Source organism: Carlito syrichta, unplaced genomic scaffold (genome assembly GCF_000164805.1).
Source record: "Carlito syrichta isolate Samal-C Ts95f unplaced genomic scaffold, Tarsius_syrichta-2.0.1 Scaffold304033, whole genome shotgun sequence".
NCBI lineage: Eukaryota > Metazoa > Chordata > Mammalia > Primates > Tarsiidae > Carlito > Carlito syrichta.
The window spans coordinates 62,579-81,987 of record NW_007248129.1 but is presented as its reverse complement, the minus strand read 5'-3'; the positions used below and the strand labels follow the sequence as shown (position 1 = coordinate 81,987).

The window sequence follows — 19,409 nt, the reverse complement described above, 5'->3', positions numbered from 1 at the left end:
GGTGCTGCTTCTGCTGAAAGGAGGCAGCGACCCAGCAAACCTAACCAACGCAAGGATGTTGTAAGGGGGCCCCGCTAATACAGTTTACTTGTTGACCACAATACAAGTAGGTGACGCAGAAAGACTCTTTATACCTTCATGAGACCAAGGTGGGTGTCCAGCTAATGGAGGGATATGGATTTCTGGAAGTTGTTGCTATTAAAGCTGTTGCTTCACCTCGTTTACTGTGGCTGAGCCAAAAACATAACTCAGACCCAATGAGCCAAAAACATAACTCAGACTCACACAAAATGATTGAATTCTGTACTCAGATTAATGACTTTTCATGTTTTTTTGTTGTTTATTCCTGAAAGCCAAACTTTTCTTCATGATTAGTGTGCAAAATATTTGATAGTTATTATTAACATTTGAAAGCAATTATAAAAATTAAATCATCATATGTTTTTGTGTAGCATTCCTAGTATTGAGTCAAAATCAGTTAAAATCATTTGAATTCCAAGCAAAAGGATTATGAAGCAATTTAGAATCAAATAATTCTACTTTATGAGCAAGAAAATCTGTAAACTCTGCAACTAATAGTATTATCAGGAATTTCTCTTTTGACCCGAAAGTTCAAATGATAGCACCACTCCGCCACTCTCTCTGTATCTCTCTCTCATTTTAAATTAATATAAGTATCCAGAAAAACAAGGCTATTGGACATCAACTTTCAGCAACCAAATATAAATGTCAGCAAGATCACTCCAGACTATTTTAAGAAAGGAAACAATTTGATAACATTCTCCAACTTGAGTACCAGAACATTGTAATAACCAAGTCACCAAATTCAGTCATGTATTCTGTCATCAGTTTTCCTTACTTGAATCTTAATTTTCAGAAATTCATAAAAACTTTTCATAGTGTATTTTACATTTTTAAAGCTTATATATATATAAGCTTTATATATATATTGGAAATTATATATATAATTTCTTATATATATAAGCTTTATATATATAAGAAATTATATATATATACATACATACATATATATATATATTTAAAAATGGCATCTTGCTATGTTGGCAATTCTGGCCCAGAACAACTAGGCTCAAACTACCTTCCTGCCTCAGTGAGTGCTTTAAGTTCCGGGACTACAAGTGCAAGCCAACACACAGGTAATAATCTATTTTAATAATAAATTTTATATGTGTGTCTGTTTATACACACACACAGCTAAGAACTCACATATATATCTGCTTCAAAGTAAAAAGCTTAACTTTGTTTCTTACTTTATTTTTCTCACATTTGCATTTCTATCACACATACATATTGGATTTTATAGCTCTTTCATTCTTATGGATTGCAGTGTAAGAGTTTTTGTAGAACTATATGCACTAATCTATTCTTATAGTGGACATTAGTGTTGTTTTTGGGTTTTCTATTTTATGACTCAGACCTTTATAATTCTTTTTTTTCTTTTTTTTCCTAGTTGGAGTCTCACTCTGTCGCCCAGACTGGAGTGCAGTGGCACGCTCCTGGCCACCACAGCCTCAACTGCTGGGCTCCTGTGATCCTTCTGCCTCAGCCTTCCAAGTAGCTGGAACTACAGGCATGCGCTACCACCACCGGCTAATTTTTTAATTTATTGCAGCGATGAGGTCTCACCAAGTTGCCCAGGCGGGTCTTGAACCAGCGGGCTCAGGCAATCCACTCACCTCCGCCTCCTAAAGTGAGGGATTACAGGCTGAGCCACTGAGCCCAGCCAGATCTTTATAATTCTTATTGTATATAATCTCTTTCATGTAATATGCAGGATAGTCCATATATATAAATGGACATGTAATTAATCATTTTGTTCAACTTAGAGAGTGTCAAAATATTCCTACCTTGGTCAAATGTGGCCAGTACAAGGTTTATCAATTTTATAGTTTCTTGTAAGAAACAAACTTTTGGTTTCACTGATTTTTCAATACTGTTTGTCATGTATGTATGTATTTTTGCATTTTTTCCTTATCATTGTATATCCTTTTTTGAATTTAATTTTGAATGAATTTGCTTACGTTTTTGCCAAGTTACTGGAATGAAATAATTCTAATAGCAGTGAGACAAAAGTCTCAAATTACTTGTAAAGGTAAATCTATCAGAATAACAGCAGAATTCTCAGCATAAACTCCACAAGTCAGAAGGTATTGGGGCCTTATCTTCAATCTCTTCAAACAGAATAACTGCCAGGCAAGTATACTGTATCCTGCAAAACCAAGTTTCATAAATGAGGAAGAAATAGCATCTTTTTCAGAAAAGCAAATGATGAGGTAATTCATGAACACTAGACAGGCTCTAGAAGGAATACTCAAAGTTCTAAATACTGAAACAAAAGGTGAAAATACACCAGTAGAAAAGTATTTACTTTAAGTATTTCTTAAAGTGAAAGTTAGATTTTTATTTTAGATCTTCTTTTTTCCAAATGTAGACCGTTGAATTTATTGTCCCTTTAAAAACTGTCTTGTCTGCATCACAAATCACTTGATGAGGTGTATTTTCATTTTTAACTGATATAAAATAGTGTCTAATTGATTTGGAAATGTTTTTCTTTAATTTATTGATTATTTCAATGCACTTTTATTTTTCTACACATAATTATAATTTTCCCAGGTATTGGAAATTAAATGTAATAAGAATGTACATATTTCTAACTTAATTCAACTGTTATCATAAATTATATAATCTACAATTATAAATGTTTCATGAACACTACAAAGATTGTGACTTAGAAACTTTTGAGAGAATGTTTTCTACTTGTTAATTAGAAATGATTTCTACATGTTAATTAGCTACTAAAATGTGTTTTAAGTCATATATCTTCAGTAATTATCTGTATACTTGTTCTAGAAGTAATATGATTGCTGCTATGTGTAGGTATAAATTTTGATGTGATAATCTTTTCAGTTCTTCCTTATATTAATGTTTTCAGAGGTTGCATTTAGAGTGATTATCTTTTATTTATATATTCATCTTGATGCCACTTGAGGTACTTTTTATTTCTCCAAGATTTTCCATTTTTAGTATTTACACAGTGAAATCTTTGTTCTTTTAGTTTGAACATTTTTACTAAGGTCTGTCTCTTAGACATTAAAAACTAACTGTGTTATGTGTACAGGTGACTCTCAGTATATTTACAACTGTGCATCACCACAAACTAATGTCATTTGTGGGTACATTTTGCTTATTTGTGGATTCATGTTTGAAGTACAACTCATTCAGACAGCATACAGTTGGGTGTTGATAAAATATTTCATAATTTCAAGAATATATACTACTGCAACTCCTAATTTATTAAAATTCATGTGTCTAACACATATAAATAATATTTTGATTCATTAAATTAATATTTATTATAGAACAAAGCTTTTAGAAACAAATTCTGAGAAATATAAACTATCATATTTATTGCAGATGCCTCTTTTTCTTGTAGGATTCTACTATGAAATATCTGCCTTTAACACTTTAAAAACTGGATCCATCAACTTCTCACTTCCATAGTTTCTGAAGCAAAGTGTATTGTCATCCTTATCTTTTGTCCCTTCTAGTTTATGTGAGTTCACCTTCATAAATACCATGAGTTAAGACCTCAGGACAACTTTTATGGGAAAATAACTCAAGCAATAATCCCCATCCTTGGATATCTTCAGTCATGAAGTCCATGTAAATAACCTAAGGAATTATCTAAGCTGCCCAACTACCTTCCCCCAAACCTTATGATCATTACAGACTAGTATAGTTAATAATTATTCCTGCCCTGCTAATCTTCAGTGATGAAGAAGCCAATAGTTTTTCCCTGTATAAGTTTCTCAACTGGAATAATTTTCTCACCCGGCATTACCTAAAACTGCAGGCACTGGATGTGCACATTTCACAAGTATGTCATTTAAAGATTTTTTAGAGACCACTTACTGTATACACTCTTTTTCTCTGAGCCTGTGAATTCTGCTGATAAAAGCACAGCAAAATTTATTGTATATTCACGTGCATATCCATAATAGTTTTATCTAAATCATCCATCCATATAATCTATGTCTACATATATAAGAACATGCATCCAAATTGTACTATGTATCATCCCCAAGCTATTCACTGCATCCATTTTTTTTGAGTTGGAATCTCTATCACCCAGATTGGGGTGCAGTGGCACATTCATAACTACCACAGCCTCTACCTGCTGGCTCAGAGGATCATTCTGCCTCAACCTCCCAAGTAGCTTGAAATACAGTCATGTGCCACCAAGCCTGGCTAATTTTCTGATTTATTGTAGAGTCAAGGTCTCACCAAGTTGCCCAGACTGGTCTCTAACCCCTGAACTCTAGCAATTCTCTTGCCTCTGATTCTCAAAGTGCTGTGATTACAGGCACCAGCCACCATACCCATCCTGCATCCATTTTTAAGAGGCCATTGCAATGTCTTATCATTCCCAGCAGAACCCAACCACTGTGCTGTACATCACAGATCATCTTTGGGATATCATCTGGCCATATTATCATTGTCTCATTGATTTTTATGGATACCTAAGTCCCTGATCTAAGAATCAACCATGGGACATTCCATTTAAACAAGTCAGATATTCTGAGTTTGCAGAGACTGGTGCTTTGAGCTCAGTCAAACCCATACTCAGTGCACGGAACAATCTCAATAAGGATTTGCTACCAACTCCTGGTTGGAACGCATTCCATATAATGAGGTTGCTACCAGGTGACTTGCTGGATTGCTAAAATATGGCATCATGTCCGGATCTCACTGATGTTGGCAGGTCAGATGTTTAACCACAGTGGTGGCAAAATGATCCTTGGTGAAAGAGTCACTATCAGGAAGTTGTATCCACCTATGTCTCCACTTCTTGCCCTGTAGCTATTTCATACATGAGTCTATTCTGCATGCCCTTGAGTCACTGAAACAGAGCTCCATGAAATTGACAGCATTAATCCTGTAAAAAACACATGTCGTTTGACATCTCTAAACGTAGACTCATCTTCTTTGCTAGCAGGAAGTCAAAGGGGGAAGTAAGGGTTTCTCTTGCTCTCATCTATCCTGTCTTGGGCAGTATCTATGTGCCTGGTCACTGAAGGTGGGATTCTCTCAGAGTTTTTTTCCCTACTCCCTATGGAAGCAAATGTTTATCTCATAGGTGTGATTGGTTTTGGACAGATATTTTCTGTTCCTCCCCTAAAATGTGCAAATCTCTAAAGATATTTCTCCAGCATTATGATCCCATCATTGATTTCTTCTTGCCTTCCTAGGAGTAGAGTAACATTTTCGTCTACCCTCCTTTATCCAGTCACAAAGGGTCAATACCTGGAACCTGAGATTGGCAGGTTTTGGTTACCCTTTTCATGAGAATTATGACTTTTGCTTCGTGTAAGGGAAGGACCTGGGCAGGGAGTGAGATTTCAGTCCTTATACAGTGACAGCTAATCAAATCAGCAAGACAAATATGGCATCCTCACCTGTCCCAAACTTTATTGTGAATACCCAATAGAGGGTCATAGAATAGAGTATGTGAGTGTGTACAAACTTCCCCTCTGACTGGTTTCCCCAGATGATACTGTGTCTTGAATATCAGTTAAAATGGACCCCCAAAGAGTCATTGCAGTGTTGGCTGATTTCTTCTTTCCAGCAAGTATGACAGACACTCATCCTCATGTGCTCTGCCAATCAGTACTTGTCTTTCTTTCTTGGTATTCACACTGCTCTGAGAGGTCCATTGTTTGATAGTCTCAGGAAAAATTTTAATTTTTAAAGTTTATCTTATATTACTCATTGTTAGGGTTGGAACAATTGTTTGAGTTTTATAACCGAGGTAGAAACCTGAATATGAATTCTTATTGACTGACTGGTTGACAGGTTTTGGTTTTCACAACATAAAATGCACTATTTTGAAGTGTAAAATGAGTACTTTTTAATGTATTTATGATATTATGTAATCACTAATTTAATGATATTTTATAATCACCCCAGGAAAACACTTCATACCTATAAGAAGTCAGTATCAATTTCCTCTTTTCTTCTCATTTTAAGCAAACACTAGTTGATTCTCTGTTTATATGTATTTACCTTTTGTGGACATTTTATATGAATGGAATCATGTATTTTCTTTGTATCATCATTCATAATAACCAGAGAATAGAGGCATCTCAAGTGTCTATCAATTGAAGAATGCAGAAACAAATGCAGTTTGTCCATACAATGAAAAAATATTGAATCATAAGTAGGAATAAAGTGCTATTACATGCTCTAACATGGATGGACTCTGAAGAATTATGGTTTTTGAATATGTATTTAAAAGAGAAAATTTGTGGCTACTTTTTGGACTAGCCAAATGACAGATTGTAGTTCCTTGGGCTTCACTTTTCTAAGTCTCAGGTGTTGAATCAGTGCTCATTTAATGGAACAGGTGAAACTAGGAGAGGGGAAGCTACAACAGGGAGATACACCAAACTTGGATTTTTTTTTCACAAAAGAGATTAACTGCAATGTGAGCCTTCAAATTTATCTCAAGTAGATGCTGACCCTGGCACCATAAGTTTAATTTACTAATGTACAAAGGTCAAGGTGCATTTTTTTGTGATTGTGTTGGTGACAGATACAATTCCGTTTTCCAGTGTACAACCATATATAACCACCACTTTCTCCAGGTCTATGTTTATCCCCAGGTTTTCCTGAAGAGACCTTGGTTATCTTGCTATGATGTAGAATATCTCATGTGTCCACTAACTGATAATATTAGTTTAGTTGAAATTTGTCAGCAGGAAGTAGCAAGTTCTCTGTGTATCTCAAGTGATATGTGTTGCAGAGGGAGCATTTGAAAAATAACTATAAATACCTCAGGGTCCCTCACATTAGTAAAATTCACAGGGAATGTGTTGTTTGACTCATGAATGCATACCCTACACTAAGGAAAGGAAAACATTTTAATTTCTTTCATTCTTTGGTTGGAGTCTCACTCTGTCACCCAGGCTGGCATGCAGAGGCATGCTCATGGCCACCACAGCCTCGATCGATGGACTCAATCGATCCTTCCACTCCAGGCTTCCAAATAATTGGAACTACAGGCATGCATTGTTATGCTTCGCTAATTTATTGCATTGATGAGGTCTTACCAAGTTGCCCAGGTTGGTCTCGAAACCCTGGATTCAGGAAATCCTCTCACTGCTGCCTCCCAAAGTGCTGAAATTACCGACAGGCACCACCACAGCTGGCCTGCATTCATTTTAAAGAGGCCATGCCTATATTCTATCAACCCCAGAAGCATCCAACCTCTGTGATTTATGTATTCCCATCTCAGGTAATCCCCAGGATATCATCTGGCCATGCAATCATTGTCCCATTGATTTCAAGGATGCCTAAATCTTTGATCTGGAAACCAGTCAAGGATATTTCATTTAAACAAATAAGATATTCTGAGTTTACAGAGAGTGGTATTTTGAGCACAGTAAAACCTGTAAGTCTCAATAAGGATTTGCTACGAGCTCCTGAGTGGAATATATTCCATGTAATAAGGTTGCTACCAGGTGCCTCCCGAAATCTAGGGATTATAGATGTGAGTTTCTGCATGGTCTTTTTATTTTCTATATTTTATGCTTATTTTTTATAATTTTATCTTTTTTGCTTTTAAAACTTTTATTTTAAAAGATTTTGAGGGAGGAGGGGCAAGATGGCAACGAGACAAGTTGGACTGTGAACGTCTCTACAAAAGGTGGCTGCTTCAGCCCCTCCCACGGAATGTGCTGCTGCCACTGCCTCTGCAAAAGGTGGTTGCTGCAGCCAATCCCATGCACTGTGCCAGTACCATGGCCCTTGGCTCCCAGCCCCATGGAATTCCTGGCTCTCTCCCCCACCCCAAGCTGCCTTGTAGTGGTGGGACCAGAGATCAACTGCAGCCTGGAATTGGATGAGTGGAGAGAGAGGATCAAGGAGGATCAGGAAGGAGGACCATACCCAGTAAAGAGGGGCCCACCATAGCCATTTTCCTTGTCCCAGCACCAGGCAGCGACCTGCATCAACCCATCCAGCTCTGCACAGCTCTGCCCAGTCTACAACTTGGTACCTAATCTAATTGCATCAAACAGGAGAGACAGAAGCCCCTCCCCCATGCTAGATTGGACACAGACAGGTCGAATCTGAGTGGCAGACCTGAGAGGTAGCAATCTGACTGTGTCCAGATCTGATCCTTCCACAGCAGGCCTGGGACATCTGATGCTAGTTGTGTGCAGCCTTACCAGCCTGCAGTGAGAGCTAGAGATCAGAGCTGAAAAGATGTTGGGCTCACAGGAACGATCTCAGAGCAAGCTTGATTTGATGTTTTTATTTTATTAATTTTTATTCTTTGTTTCTTTTGCTCATTTTTGTTTGTTTCATGTTTTACCTTTTTTATTTTTCTCTAATTTTCTCTTTCTGTTTTTGATAACATTTTCATACTTGCCTTATTTCTGTTATTTTACTGATTTCTCTTTTTTTTCCTTTAGACTCCTGTTTGAGTAGGTGAATTGTATATCAATAGGGAGGTTGGTTGACGTGTGTTTGTATAATTGTCTGTATGTTTTATTTCTTTTTTTCTCTTTTAATTTTTATTTTAAATTGTGGGGTACAATTCAGGGCTAGGCATACAAATATTCACTGTGCAGGTACACTTATCAATGAGATATGCCCTCCTCTTCCTGAAGCAGATATTGACTACTGTCAATCCCACCTCCTCAGCCCCCCATAATCCTCCCTGCATTTTCCTGCCACTTTCAATCCTTTTCTTATAGTGATATGGTAGTTGTTCAAGGTTCACTTATGAGTGTGAATATGTGATACTCATTTCTTTGTTTCTGTGAGAGATCACTCAGTATTGTAAACTCTAATTCCATCCAGGTTGCTGTGAAGTTCATGATTTTGTTCTTCTTTATGGCTGCATAGTATTTCATTGTGTATAGGTACCATATTTTTTTAATCCAGCCCTCTTTTGATGGGCAGCACAGTGGTTCCATGTTCTCGCTATTGTGAACAAAGCTGTGATAAACATACGTGTGCAAGTATCTATTTTTAAACTCTTCTCTGTCTTCTTGTCTCTTTTCATTTGTTAGTTGGTACATTTGTCTATTATCCCTCTTACTCTTTCTCTCCACCTTCCTCTACTCCTCTTCTTTGTTCCATTATTTTCCTTTTCCTTACCTCATTTTGCTTCCAGAGAGCAAACTTAAACCCCTATTGCATGGACAGATAGCAAGGCAGTGGGGAAGGGGGTTCCAGGGTACCCATACACCTATCAGTGCATACTGGGATCTGCAGATAGATCTTGAATCACAGCTCCCCATCAATTAAATCTCAAAACTGCAAAAATGTATAGCCCCCAACCCGCAGTCCAGCCTCAGAATTGAACATAGCTAGAAGACTCACATAAGGAAGAATAGGAGATTGAGCAAACAGAAGTAAAAGCAAACCTGCCATACTTGAACAACAGAATTAAAGAAGAGGGGGAAAAAGTGGGGAGGAAAATCTTCACAAATAAAAGAAAACCAAAAGAAGAATACGGGTCTCACACAAACCCCTGGGAGGTCAGACACTGAGAAAACAGACTTCAGAATGCAAACAATGAAGAGTCCCCAGAATGGCTGGTCACATACTACAAACCCAGACATCAAGACATTAATAGAGAATAAAAAGAATTGAGGAGAGACAAGAGGAAAATAAGAAGGAGTTGATAACTGAGATAAGAGCAGTAAAAAATATTGTGATTGAAATAAATAACAAACTAATAAGCATGGAAAGCAGAATGAGCCAAGCAGAAGAAAGATTCTCAGCACTTGAGGACCAAAATATAGAACTATCCCAAACCATTAAAAACATAGAAAAGAAGCTTAAAAAGACAGAACAAAACCGTCAAGAGATGAGTGATTATTTCAAGAGGCTGAACCTAAGAGTAAATGATCTTCCTGAGGCAGAAAGAGAGACAGAGACCACCCTGGAACAAACATTCCATGAAATCATTCAAGAAAACTTCCCTCATCTCATCATTGATGTGAAAATTCACACACAAGAGATCCAGAGATCCACTACAACAACAAATGAGAAGACCAACCCTCAGACACATAATAATTCACCTTAGCAAACTAGATATGAAAGAAAAAATCCCAAAGGCAGCAAGAGAAAAAGGTCAGACTCCCTACTGGGAAAGACCAATTAGCAGCAGATTTATCTACAAAAAACCATTCTTCAACCTTCTCAAAGATAAAAAATTGCAACCAGGAAAAACCTTCTCAGCTAAGCTAAGCTTCCTCAATGAGGGAGAAGTAAAGTCTTTCTCAGACATTCAATCCCTAAGATCTTACACTGCCTCTAGACCACCTCTACAAGAAACACTTAAGAAAGTATTAAACACGGAAGAAAAGGAAAAAAGAAAGACAACATTCTTCACAGGAGTGCAGGAAAAAGATTGCAAACACACATGAATCAACCCAAACAATCAAAAGAAAGACAGCCAACATGAACAACAGCAACTCTATGAGAACCTCTCATATGAAATATGAGATAAACTCTCATATTTCAATAACTAACCTGAATGTGAATGGACTAAATGCACCACTGAAAAGACATAGATTGGCAAAATGGATAAAATATCATGAGGCAACAATATTTGGTCTCTAAGAGACTCATCTCACCAGAAAGGACACTCACAGACTCAAAGTCAGAGAATGGGAAGCAAAATTTCAGTTGAACAGAGCACAAAAGAAAGCTGGAATTGTGATCTTAATATCAGACAAAATACTCTTTAAGCTATCAAATACTATATAAATAGTTATATGTTACTTAAAAATTAATATTATCTTTATTTTGTATTTTTTCTCATTTTTTGGATCTGTGACATTGAGTATAAGGATGTAGAACTTGTAGATATGGAAGGCTGATTGTCCCATACCACCTTGTATTAGGGACTTGAACATTGGTGGATTTTGGTATCTGTGGGGGATTCTGGAATAATCCGCTGCAGATACCAAGAGCCTAGTGGATTTAAAAACTTTGTGTTGTACACAATAAGAATATGCAATTTAATCTCTTAATAGAAAATTGTTTTGAGGAACCTTTATACTGTTTTTCATAAAGGTTGTACCAGTTTGCATTCCCGCCAACAGTGTGCAGGAGGTCCCTTTTCTTTACATACTCACAAAAACTGTATGAGTGAGAATATATGGTACTCTGTTCTTTGTTTCCATGATAGATCACTGTGTATGATCTACTCTAAATCCATCCATGTTGCTGCAAAGTCCGTATGTTTGTCCTTCTTTATGGCTGCAAAATATTCCATTGTGTATATGTACCAGTTTTTAAAAATCTAGTCCAGCTTCAATGGGCAACATGGTTGGTCCTGTTTTTGCTATTGTGAATAGAGCTGCAACAAGCATATATGTGCAGGTATGTTTTTTGTAAAATGATTTGAGTTCCTCCGGGCATATTCCCAATAGGGGAATTGTTGGTTCACATGGAAGGTCAATTTATAGTTCTTTCAGAAATTGTCACATGTCTTCCAGAGAGGTTGAACTGGTTTGCATTCCCACTAGCAGTATAGAAGTGCTCCTTTTTCTTCACAACCTCACCAGCATCTGTTCTTGTTTGTTTTATTAATGATGGCCATTCTTACTGGGGTTAGGTGGTATCTCAATGTTGTTTTGATTTGCATTTCTCTGATGATGAGTGAGGCCGAGCACTTTTTCATGTGTCTGTTGGCTGCCCATATATCTTCTTCTGAGAAGTGTCTATTCATGTATTTTGCCCACTTTTTAAAGGGGCTGGTTGTTTTTTTCCTTTCTGGATGTTTGAGTTACTTGTGGATCCTAGATGCTAGGCTTTTGTCAGATATACAGTTTTCAAATATTTTTTTCCATTCTGTGGGCTGTCTCCCTGCTTTCATGATGGTTTCTTTTGCTTTGCAGAAGCTTGTTAGTTTGATGAGGTCCCACTTGTCTATTTTATTTCTTAAGGTATTGAGTTTTAGGGTTCTGAATAGGAATTGGTTGCCAGTTCCAATTTCCATAAGGTTTCCTCCTGCATTTTCTAAGATTCTTAGAGTTTGAAGTATTACGTTTAGGTCTTTGATCCATTTAGAGTTAATTTTTGTATATGGTGAAGGGTAGGGGATCTGTTTCAATCTTCTGCATGTGGTCAGCCAGTTTTTCCAGCACCATTTACTGAATAGGTTCTCCTCTCCCCAGAGGTTGCTGTTGGAGGCTTTGCCAAAGATGGTTGAGCAATTGAGGCTTTGCTTCCGGAATCTCTATCCTGTTCCATTGGTCCGGTGCCTGTTCTTGTACCAGCACCGGGCTGTTTTGATTACTCTAGCCTTATAGTAAAGTTTGAAGTCTGGAAATGTGATACCTCTGCTTTGTTTCTTTTGCTAAGGATTGTTTTGGCTATTCATGGTCTTTTATGTTTCCATATGAATTTCTGTATTGTCATTTCCAGGTCTGAGAAGAATGATGTTGGTAACTTAATGGGTACTGTGTTGAATCATAGAATTTGATTTATGGCCAATGATGTGATCAATCTTGCTGTATGTTCCATGTGGTGATGAGTAGAATATATATTCTGTGGTTGTTGAATAGAATAATCTATAGGTATCTATTAAGTCCATTTGGTCTAGTGTCAATTTTGGTTCTGGATCTCCTTGTTGATTTTTTGCCTTGATGATCTAGGACTGTCAATGGGGTATTCAAGTTTCCTGCTATAGTAGTGTTAGAGGCAATATCTTTTTTAGCTTGCTTAGTAGTTTTATAAATGCTGGTGCTCTTTTGTTGGGTGCATATATGTTTAGGATTGATATTTCTTGTTGATGGATTGAACCTTTTATCATTATGTAGTGTCCTTTTGCACCTTTTTAAAATTTTGATAGCTTAAAGGTTTTTTTTGATATTAAGATTGCAACTTCTGCCTTCTTTTGTGATCTATTTGCCTGGAAACTTATTTTCCAACCTTTAACTTTGAGTCTGTGTGCGTCCCTTGAAGTGAGATGAGCCTCCTGGATACAACAAATAATTGGGTCATGGTTTATTATCTAGTCTGTCATTCATTCTGTGTCTTTTCAGTGGTGCATTTAGTCCATTCACATTCAGGCTGATTATTGAAATATGATTGTTTATCCCTGTCATGAAGTTCTTATAAAATTTTTCCTCTGTTTGCTTGTTTTCTTTTGGCTTTGGAGATAATGTATATGTGTGTTTTCATGTTCCTTATTGTGCTGTATTCTCTGCTGATTCTGTGCTCTGATGTTCTCTTGGGAAGTGTGTGATCAATCTTTTTCTTCTTTCTTCTGTGCTTAATACCTTTTAAAGTGTCTCCTGTACAGCTAGTCTGTAATTTTCATAATCTCTTAAGGATTGGATGTCTGGGAAAGATTTTAATTCTCCATTACTGATGAAGCTGAGCTTGACTGGATAAGAAATTCTTGGTTGAAATTGTTCATTTTTGAGGACTTTGAATATAGGGCTCCAGTTCCTTCTTGCTTGTAGTGTTTCTGCAGATACGTCTTCTGCTATTCTGATTGGTTTACCCTGGTCGGTAGTGTGACCTTACTCTCATACTGCCTTTAGAATTTTTTCTTTTGTGCCTACTTTGTGTAGGCAAATTTCTATGTGTCTAGGGGTTGGTCTTCTCATTTGATGTGTTGTGGGGGTTATTTGTATCTCTTGTGCTTGGCTTGTCATATCTCTGGCAAGATGGGGAAAGTTTTCTTGGATTACTTCCTGGAATACTTACTTCAAGTTGTTTCCATTTCCCTTTTTTCTTCTGGGATGGCAATCAGGTGTAGGTTCAGCCTCTTGATATAATCTCACATCTTTTGTAGGCTTTGTTTTTTCTCTCTGAGTCTTCTTTCTATGTTTTTTACAGATTGGGTTAATTCCATGTTCTTGTCTTCAAGTTCTGAGATTCTTTCTTCAGCTAGATTAATTCTGCTTTCCATGCTTGTCATCTTGTTATTTATTTCCTGGATGAAATTTTTTATTGCAAAAATCTCTGTTACATGTTCTTTCAGTGTTGCATCTTGTCTTTCTTGAGTTCTATTTACTCTTTTCAAACATTCCCTAATCTCTGTCGTGTTCTGGGGACACTCTTTGGTGACTTCCATTGTTTGGGCACCAAGGTCTGGTTTTTCAGAAGTTTTGTCTTTGGTACACTTGAAATTGCCTGAGGTCTTCTTTGGCTTTTTCTCATTTGTGACAAATCTCTTGCTTTTCTTTTTAGTTTTGTTATTCAGTGCCAGTGGGAGAAGGTTTCCCTTCATTTCCTGACATTTGCACATTCCTCTGTTATTCCCTTATTCAGGCTTTGAATTTGTTCTATTATGAAATAGGATGGTGGAAGGGAAGCTTTGCTGCCACCTGTAGTTTTCAAAATTTGAATGAATTAGGAGATGGGGTGCACTGATCTCTTTGGAGTTCTTCCTCCTCCTTTTCTGGCCACACCATTTGTCCCACAACTGGATCACAGTAGGGGGTCAGGCACATGGAACACAGCACTCATCAGGTGCCTCTGAAGTTTGTACTCTCAGGATTTTCCCTTTGGGCCACGATCAAGCCCTGAGTAGTTTATCCACCAGTCACAGAGATCAGATCTCTTGGTCTGTGATGAAGAAGTCAGAGCACGTTCCTGCCCCGCTTTCAATATGGTGGTGGGGTTCCTCTCTTGTACTCTTCCATGGGAACTCACCTTTGAACTCTCTCTGCAGCCCCTTCCTGCACCCTCTAAGGTGCTGAAGTGATGAGGCAAAGTCAAGAGCAGTCTCTTTGCTGCTTCTATGGTGAGGGAGCGCCTGGGGCAATAGTGTCTCCCTATCACTTTTCCAAAGGAAAACTTCTGTCCGTTTTGAAAAAAAATGGTGCTCTGCTTCTGTGACCCAGGTAGACCAAGGGCCATAGTAGAGAAGCTGCAGCACCCACTGTTGCACCAGGGGCCTGGCCACCCATTCACAAGCCCCACTTAGACAGTCTCTCCCAGTGTTTTCTTGCCAGGGAGGGTTTGTTGATTTAAAAAAAAGAAAAAAAAAGAGAAAATGGTGCTCAGCTTCTGCATCCAGAAATCACTAGAGTCCAAGCCCAGATGCTGTGGTACCAGCTGCTGTACCAGGAGAGCCCTGGCTGATAGCTTCCTAGCCCTCAACCATTCAGCCACTCACAGGCCAACTTGGTCACTGGCACATACACAAAATTTTCCATATACTCACTCACTCACACAGGGACTCACCTAGTCTGATTGGCTCATCATCAGCTATCTCTCCTGCCACAAGTGAATTTATTACCACTGAAGTGTACCCTTTAAATGTTAGGATGGTGAATTATATATGTATATTACCCTCCATAAAAATTTAAATAAATGTTTAAATATAAGAGAAAGGAAGAGATGATAGGAGTTGCTGGTGATGAAGTCTCTCTGAGGGTGGGAAAACAGGAGGAGCTTCTGGGAAATAAATAAGAGTGAGGGGTTGATGCAACCTCTGATCTTGCCACATGGAGTCCTGTCTCCTATCCCCCTGGGACAGTCCTCATCCCTTTCCACATCTGCCTGGGTACATAGATGTCCACAATGTGGCCCTCCATGCACAATATGAAGAAGCATTTTGAAGGTGCCTTGTCTACCATCCTACAGCCTGATACCTCTTCTCATACTCAGTCTTTCTCTTATTCTTCCTGTATTTCTTTATGCTTGTGTCTCTCCACCATCACCAACATATTCCTTTGATAAGGCTTTTAAATCTCATCTGAGACACAAAACATTGGACAGTTACAGGGTTTCCTTACCTATAACAGAAAGATGCAGTGGGTCACTCAGGTGTGACCAACTATAGGGAAAGTCACTGATAGAGCCATAGCATATATAGGTTGCTCCATGAGTTGTAGGGCCCAGAAAGAAGTAAGTCTGTTAAGTTTTATTGTGGTTACTCACCACAGGGAGCCTGCGTTCATGTTCCTCTCCTTCCCTGGATAGATGGTATGTGCCAAAGGAGCTCTTGGACATGCTGGTCAAGGTCACGTTCTCTCCTGACATCTCCATGAGTCCCATCTGGGCTGAGAGAAAAACTTTCTTGTACTGTTCTGGAAGAAAAAGATGAAATTCATATAGAACATCCAACCTGGAACCTGGGAATACACAATACACAAGGGCTGGTATTGTCTTTCCTTTGGGACCATGATACCCTGGGAGGAATTATGGCTCAACCACATGGAAGGAAGAAGTAATAGATTAGACACAGGATTTGTGAGTACCACATGGCCCTAGGCCACAGGGTCCAACTAAGGTCAAATGTGTGGGTGTCTTTGGGCTCTCCAAGTAGAGAAGGGAGTAGTGTGTAGGTACAATATAAACCATACTTATTTTCTGTTTCAGGACAATGAAGAAAGTCAGGAAGGGACATCATCTCTTTGGTGTGTGTGTATCTGTCTGTGTGCCTCCCCTTTGCCCTTCACCTCATTTCTGAGTCCCTGGATTGCTCCTGTGCCCATTCTTCATGCTGTGACAAGGGGTCTGTATTTATGTCTCCTTCCTCTCTACTTTGCTCCTATAGCCCTCATCAAGTCTGTCTCTCTCCATAAGAACCTCAGGTTAATCCTCCTCACAATGACTTGGGGCTTCCAAGTCCTGAAACATCCAGTCTGTATCCCAAAGAGGTTGAGGAGCAGATCTGGATGCTCTCACCTGTGATTATAATGTCCAAGGGGTCACTTGGATCTGATCATTGATAAGAAAAGGGTCTCACAGAACCATAGCATCTGTAAGTCCCTGTGTGGGTACATGTCATAGGACTCAGAGAAAAGTTGGCCTGGGAGATCCCACCTAGGTGCAAGGCTTCCTCAGTAACACCAACTCTGAGCAAAATGAAGGTCTGAAACATGATCTTTGAGAAGCATTGCAGGATTACCTTCCCTCTTGGTTCAACAGGGGGCCTGGGTGGTCCTGGAGGGATGGTTTTCTGTAGATAACTAAGAATAGAGCTTGTGAGTTTAGAAAAAGTCATCCATCCTCACCCCATTCCAAAGGACCTGGAATGAAATGGTTCATATCTCCATTTCTCTCTCTTCTTCCTCTCTGTGTCTCCATTTTTTCTATGTCTGTGACCCCATCTGTGTAGGTCTCCTCCATCTCTCTCCTTCCTTTTCCTCTGTTTCACTGTCTCTAGCAGCACCAGACTCCATTTACACAGAGAACATTCTTATTACTTTGGCTGTTGCATCACTTTCTTATCAATCTCTTTCCTGATTTCTATGGTGGGGTGAAAGTGGGACCATCCCCAGCTATATCTCTTATCAACCTGGTTCATGTGCGTTTGGGTAAACTAGAATCCCTGAGAAGAGGTAAAACCTAAAGCAGCATGGTAGGTACTATGGTACCCAACAATGTCCATGCAACCTGTTTCTGATGGGTGCTCAGGGGCATCTCCTGCCATGTTGGTGCCTTCTCCATGGTCCCAGCTTCCGTAGGGTGCCCCTGAATCTGGCTCATGGAAGAGTAATCCCTCCATCCATACTTTTGGTGGCATTATCATCATGCTTCTACTGATCTCTGAATACTCCCAGTTTTTCTGATTTGGATTCTAAATTTTTCCTTGACATGGTATCTATATTGGTTTCTAGTTGCTGCTGCAACAAATTGTCACAAATATGGAGGCATGACACAACACACTACCTTACAGTTCTGGAGGTGAGAAATGTGAAAGAGTCTCACTGGTACAAATAAAAGTATCTTTAGGGATGTTCTCCTTTTGGAAACTCTGGGGAGAGAATCTTCTACAATGACCTTTCCGGCCTATAGAGGTCCCCTGAATCCCTTGTCTTGTGGCCCTTCCTCCAACTTCAAAAACCACAGTGGCTGGTGGAGTCTCTGTCTTTCTGCATTGCCCTGATCCTCACTCTCCTGTTTACTCCTACTCTTCTGTGGACACTTGTGGTTACACAAAGTCCACTTGGATACTCCAGAATACTTGCCCCTTCTCAAGGTCAACAGGTGAAAAACTTATTTCATCTTTAACTTAAATCGTCCTTGAAATGTAACATAATGTATTTATAGATTTGGTGTATATTAATGTACAAAATAATTGGGGACACTTATGCTTTCCAACACAGTGCTTGATCCCTGCATTTAATCTTCTATTATTCAAAGTGATTGGTGAGCTTCCTGTTATTCTTATTGGACCCTGTCTGACATTGTCACCCGTAACCTAACATTCCGCAGGTTGAGACAATGAAACACCATCCTAAACACAAGTGTCTAACCTGTGACAACCATCTCCAGGAGGTCGCTGGGTGCTGTCTGTGGTGATAAGGAGAATGAGTAGAAATAATAGCATCTACACATTCCTGCATGTGCTGTGGTCACAGGGCCTATGGCAATGCTGTTTTGGAATATTTTGCCCTGGAGCTCAGGGATGTGGATCTCATCTTCTTTGCACAGTCCAAACTTGCTGAACCCAAGAAGAGAGTGACACTGAAGAGTCACGTGTCCTAGAGGAACCACACGGCTAGGCCAGGCAGACAGGGAGGGCTTGTTCTGACCACTTGGAGGAGGAGGAGACACAGACTTAGAGAGGAAGGTGTTGAGCCACCCCTCACTCACTATGCTAAGGCTCTTCCTTTCCATGTTTCTAAAGCTCCTTTCCAAATCATGATGCCCAGGAATACAGAAGAGACCCACCACTACACAGAAATGGCATGTCTTCCTATCACTGAAGTGTCGACTGAGAACCTTGAGCAAGTGCTGATAAGGGATCACTTACTTGATTTTAACAATGCAAAATTAATTAAATGAAACAATGAAAGGTAGACTAAGAATAGAGGGCAAGATCGATGTGAGTGAAATAACATCAGCAAATGCATGTAACACAACAAGAAATTCATCTTGCATTTAACACAATATTAGAATATTCTGTGCCAGAATATTCTAGAAATTCAGGGGCTTATGGCATATGGCTCCCACACCTCTTCTGGTAGAATTACAGCAGCCACACTGCAGCTCCCACCATCATGGAAATGCTTAAGAGCATGAGCCACCGTCCTGTTCTAGAGGATTGTGCTGTTCCTAGCACTGTTTCCTTCTTTATCTCTACAGGTGACACCTTTCCTCCCCAGACTCCACAGCTCTGAGCACCATAGTCTTCTGCATGTCACTTTGAGCTTGTTCCAGCCAAGGGAGAGCCTTGAAAGCCTCTCCAGGACAGAATCAGGTGCTGGATTTCCCAGGGATTCCGCTTTCAGTTCACAATATATTAACGCACACCATTTCCATGGTCAATATATCAGCCCACCTCCCGCGCTGTGTGTCCTTTTCTTTCAGAAAAATGCACTTATTTTGACTGGGTGGCAATCCAAGATTTGCAGAAGGACTCACCCACTAACGTCCCAATGCTCTGGACAAAG

The 19,409-nt window shown here is 39.1% G+C and overlaps 1 protein-coding gene across 1 annotated transcript; it reads right to left on the bottom strand.

Annotated features, from left to right (window-relative positions):
• Positions 1 to 15,783: 15,783 nt before the first annotated feature.
• KIR2DL4 (killer cell immunoglobulin like receptor, two Ig domains and long cytoplasmic tail 4) lies at positions 15,784 to 18,633 on the bottom strand. Its single transcript, XM_021713083.1, is given in 2 exon segments — positions 15,784 to 16,094; positions 18,270 to 18,633. Coding segments are annotated over 2 exon segments (675 nt in total).
• Positions 18,634 to 19,409: the final 776 nt, after the last annotated feature.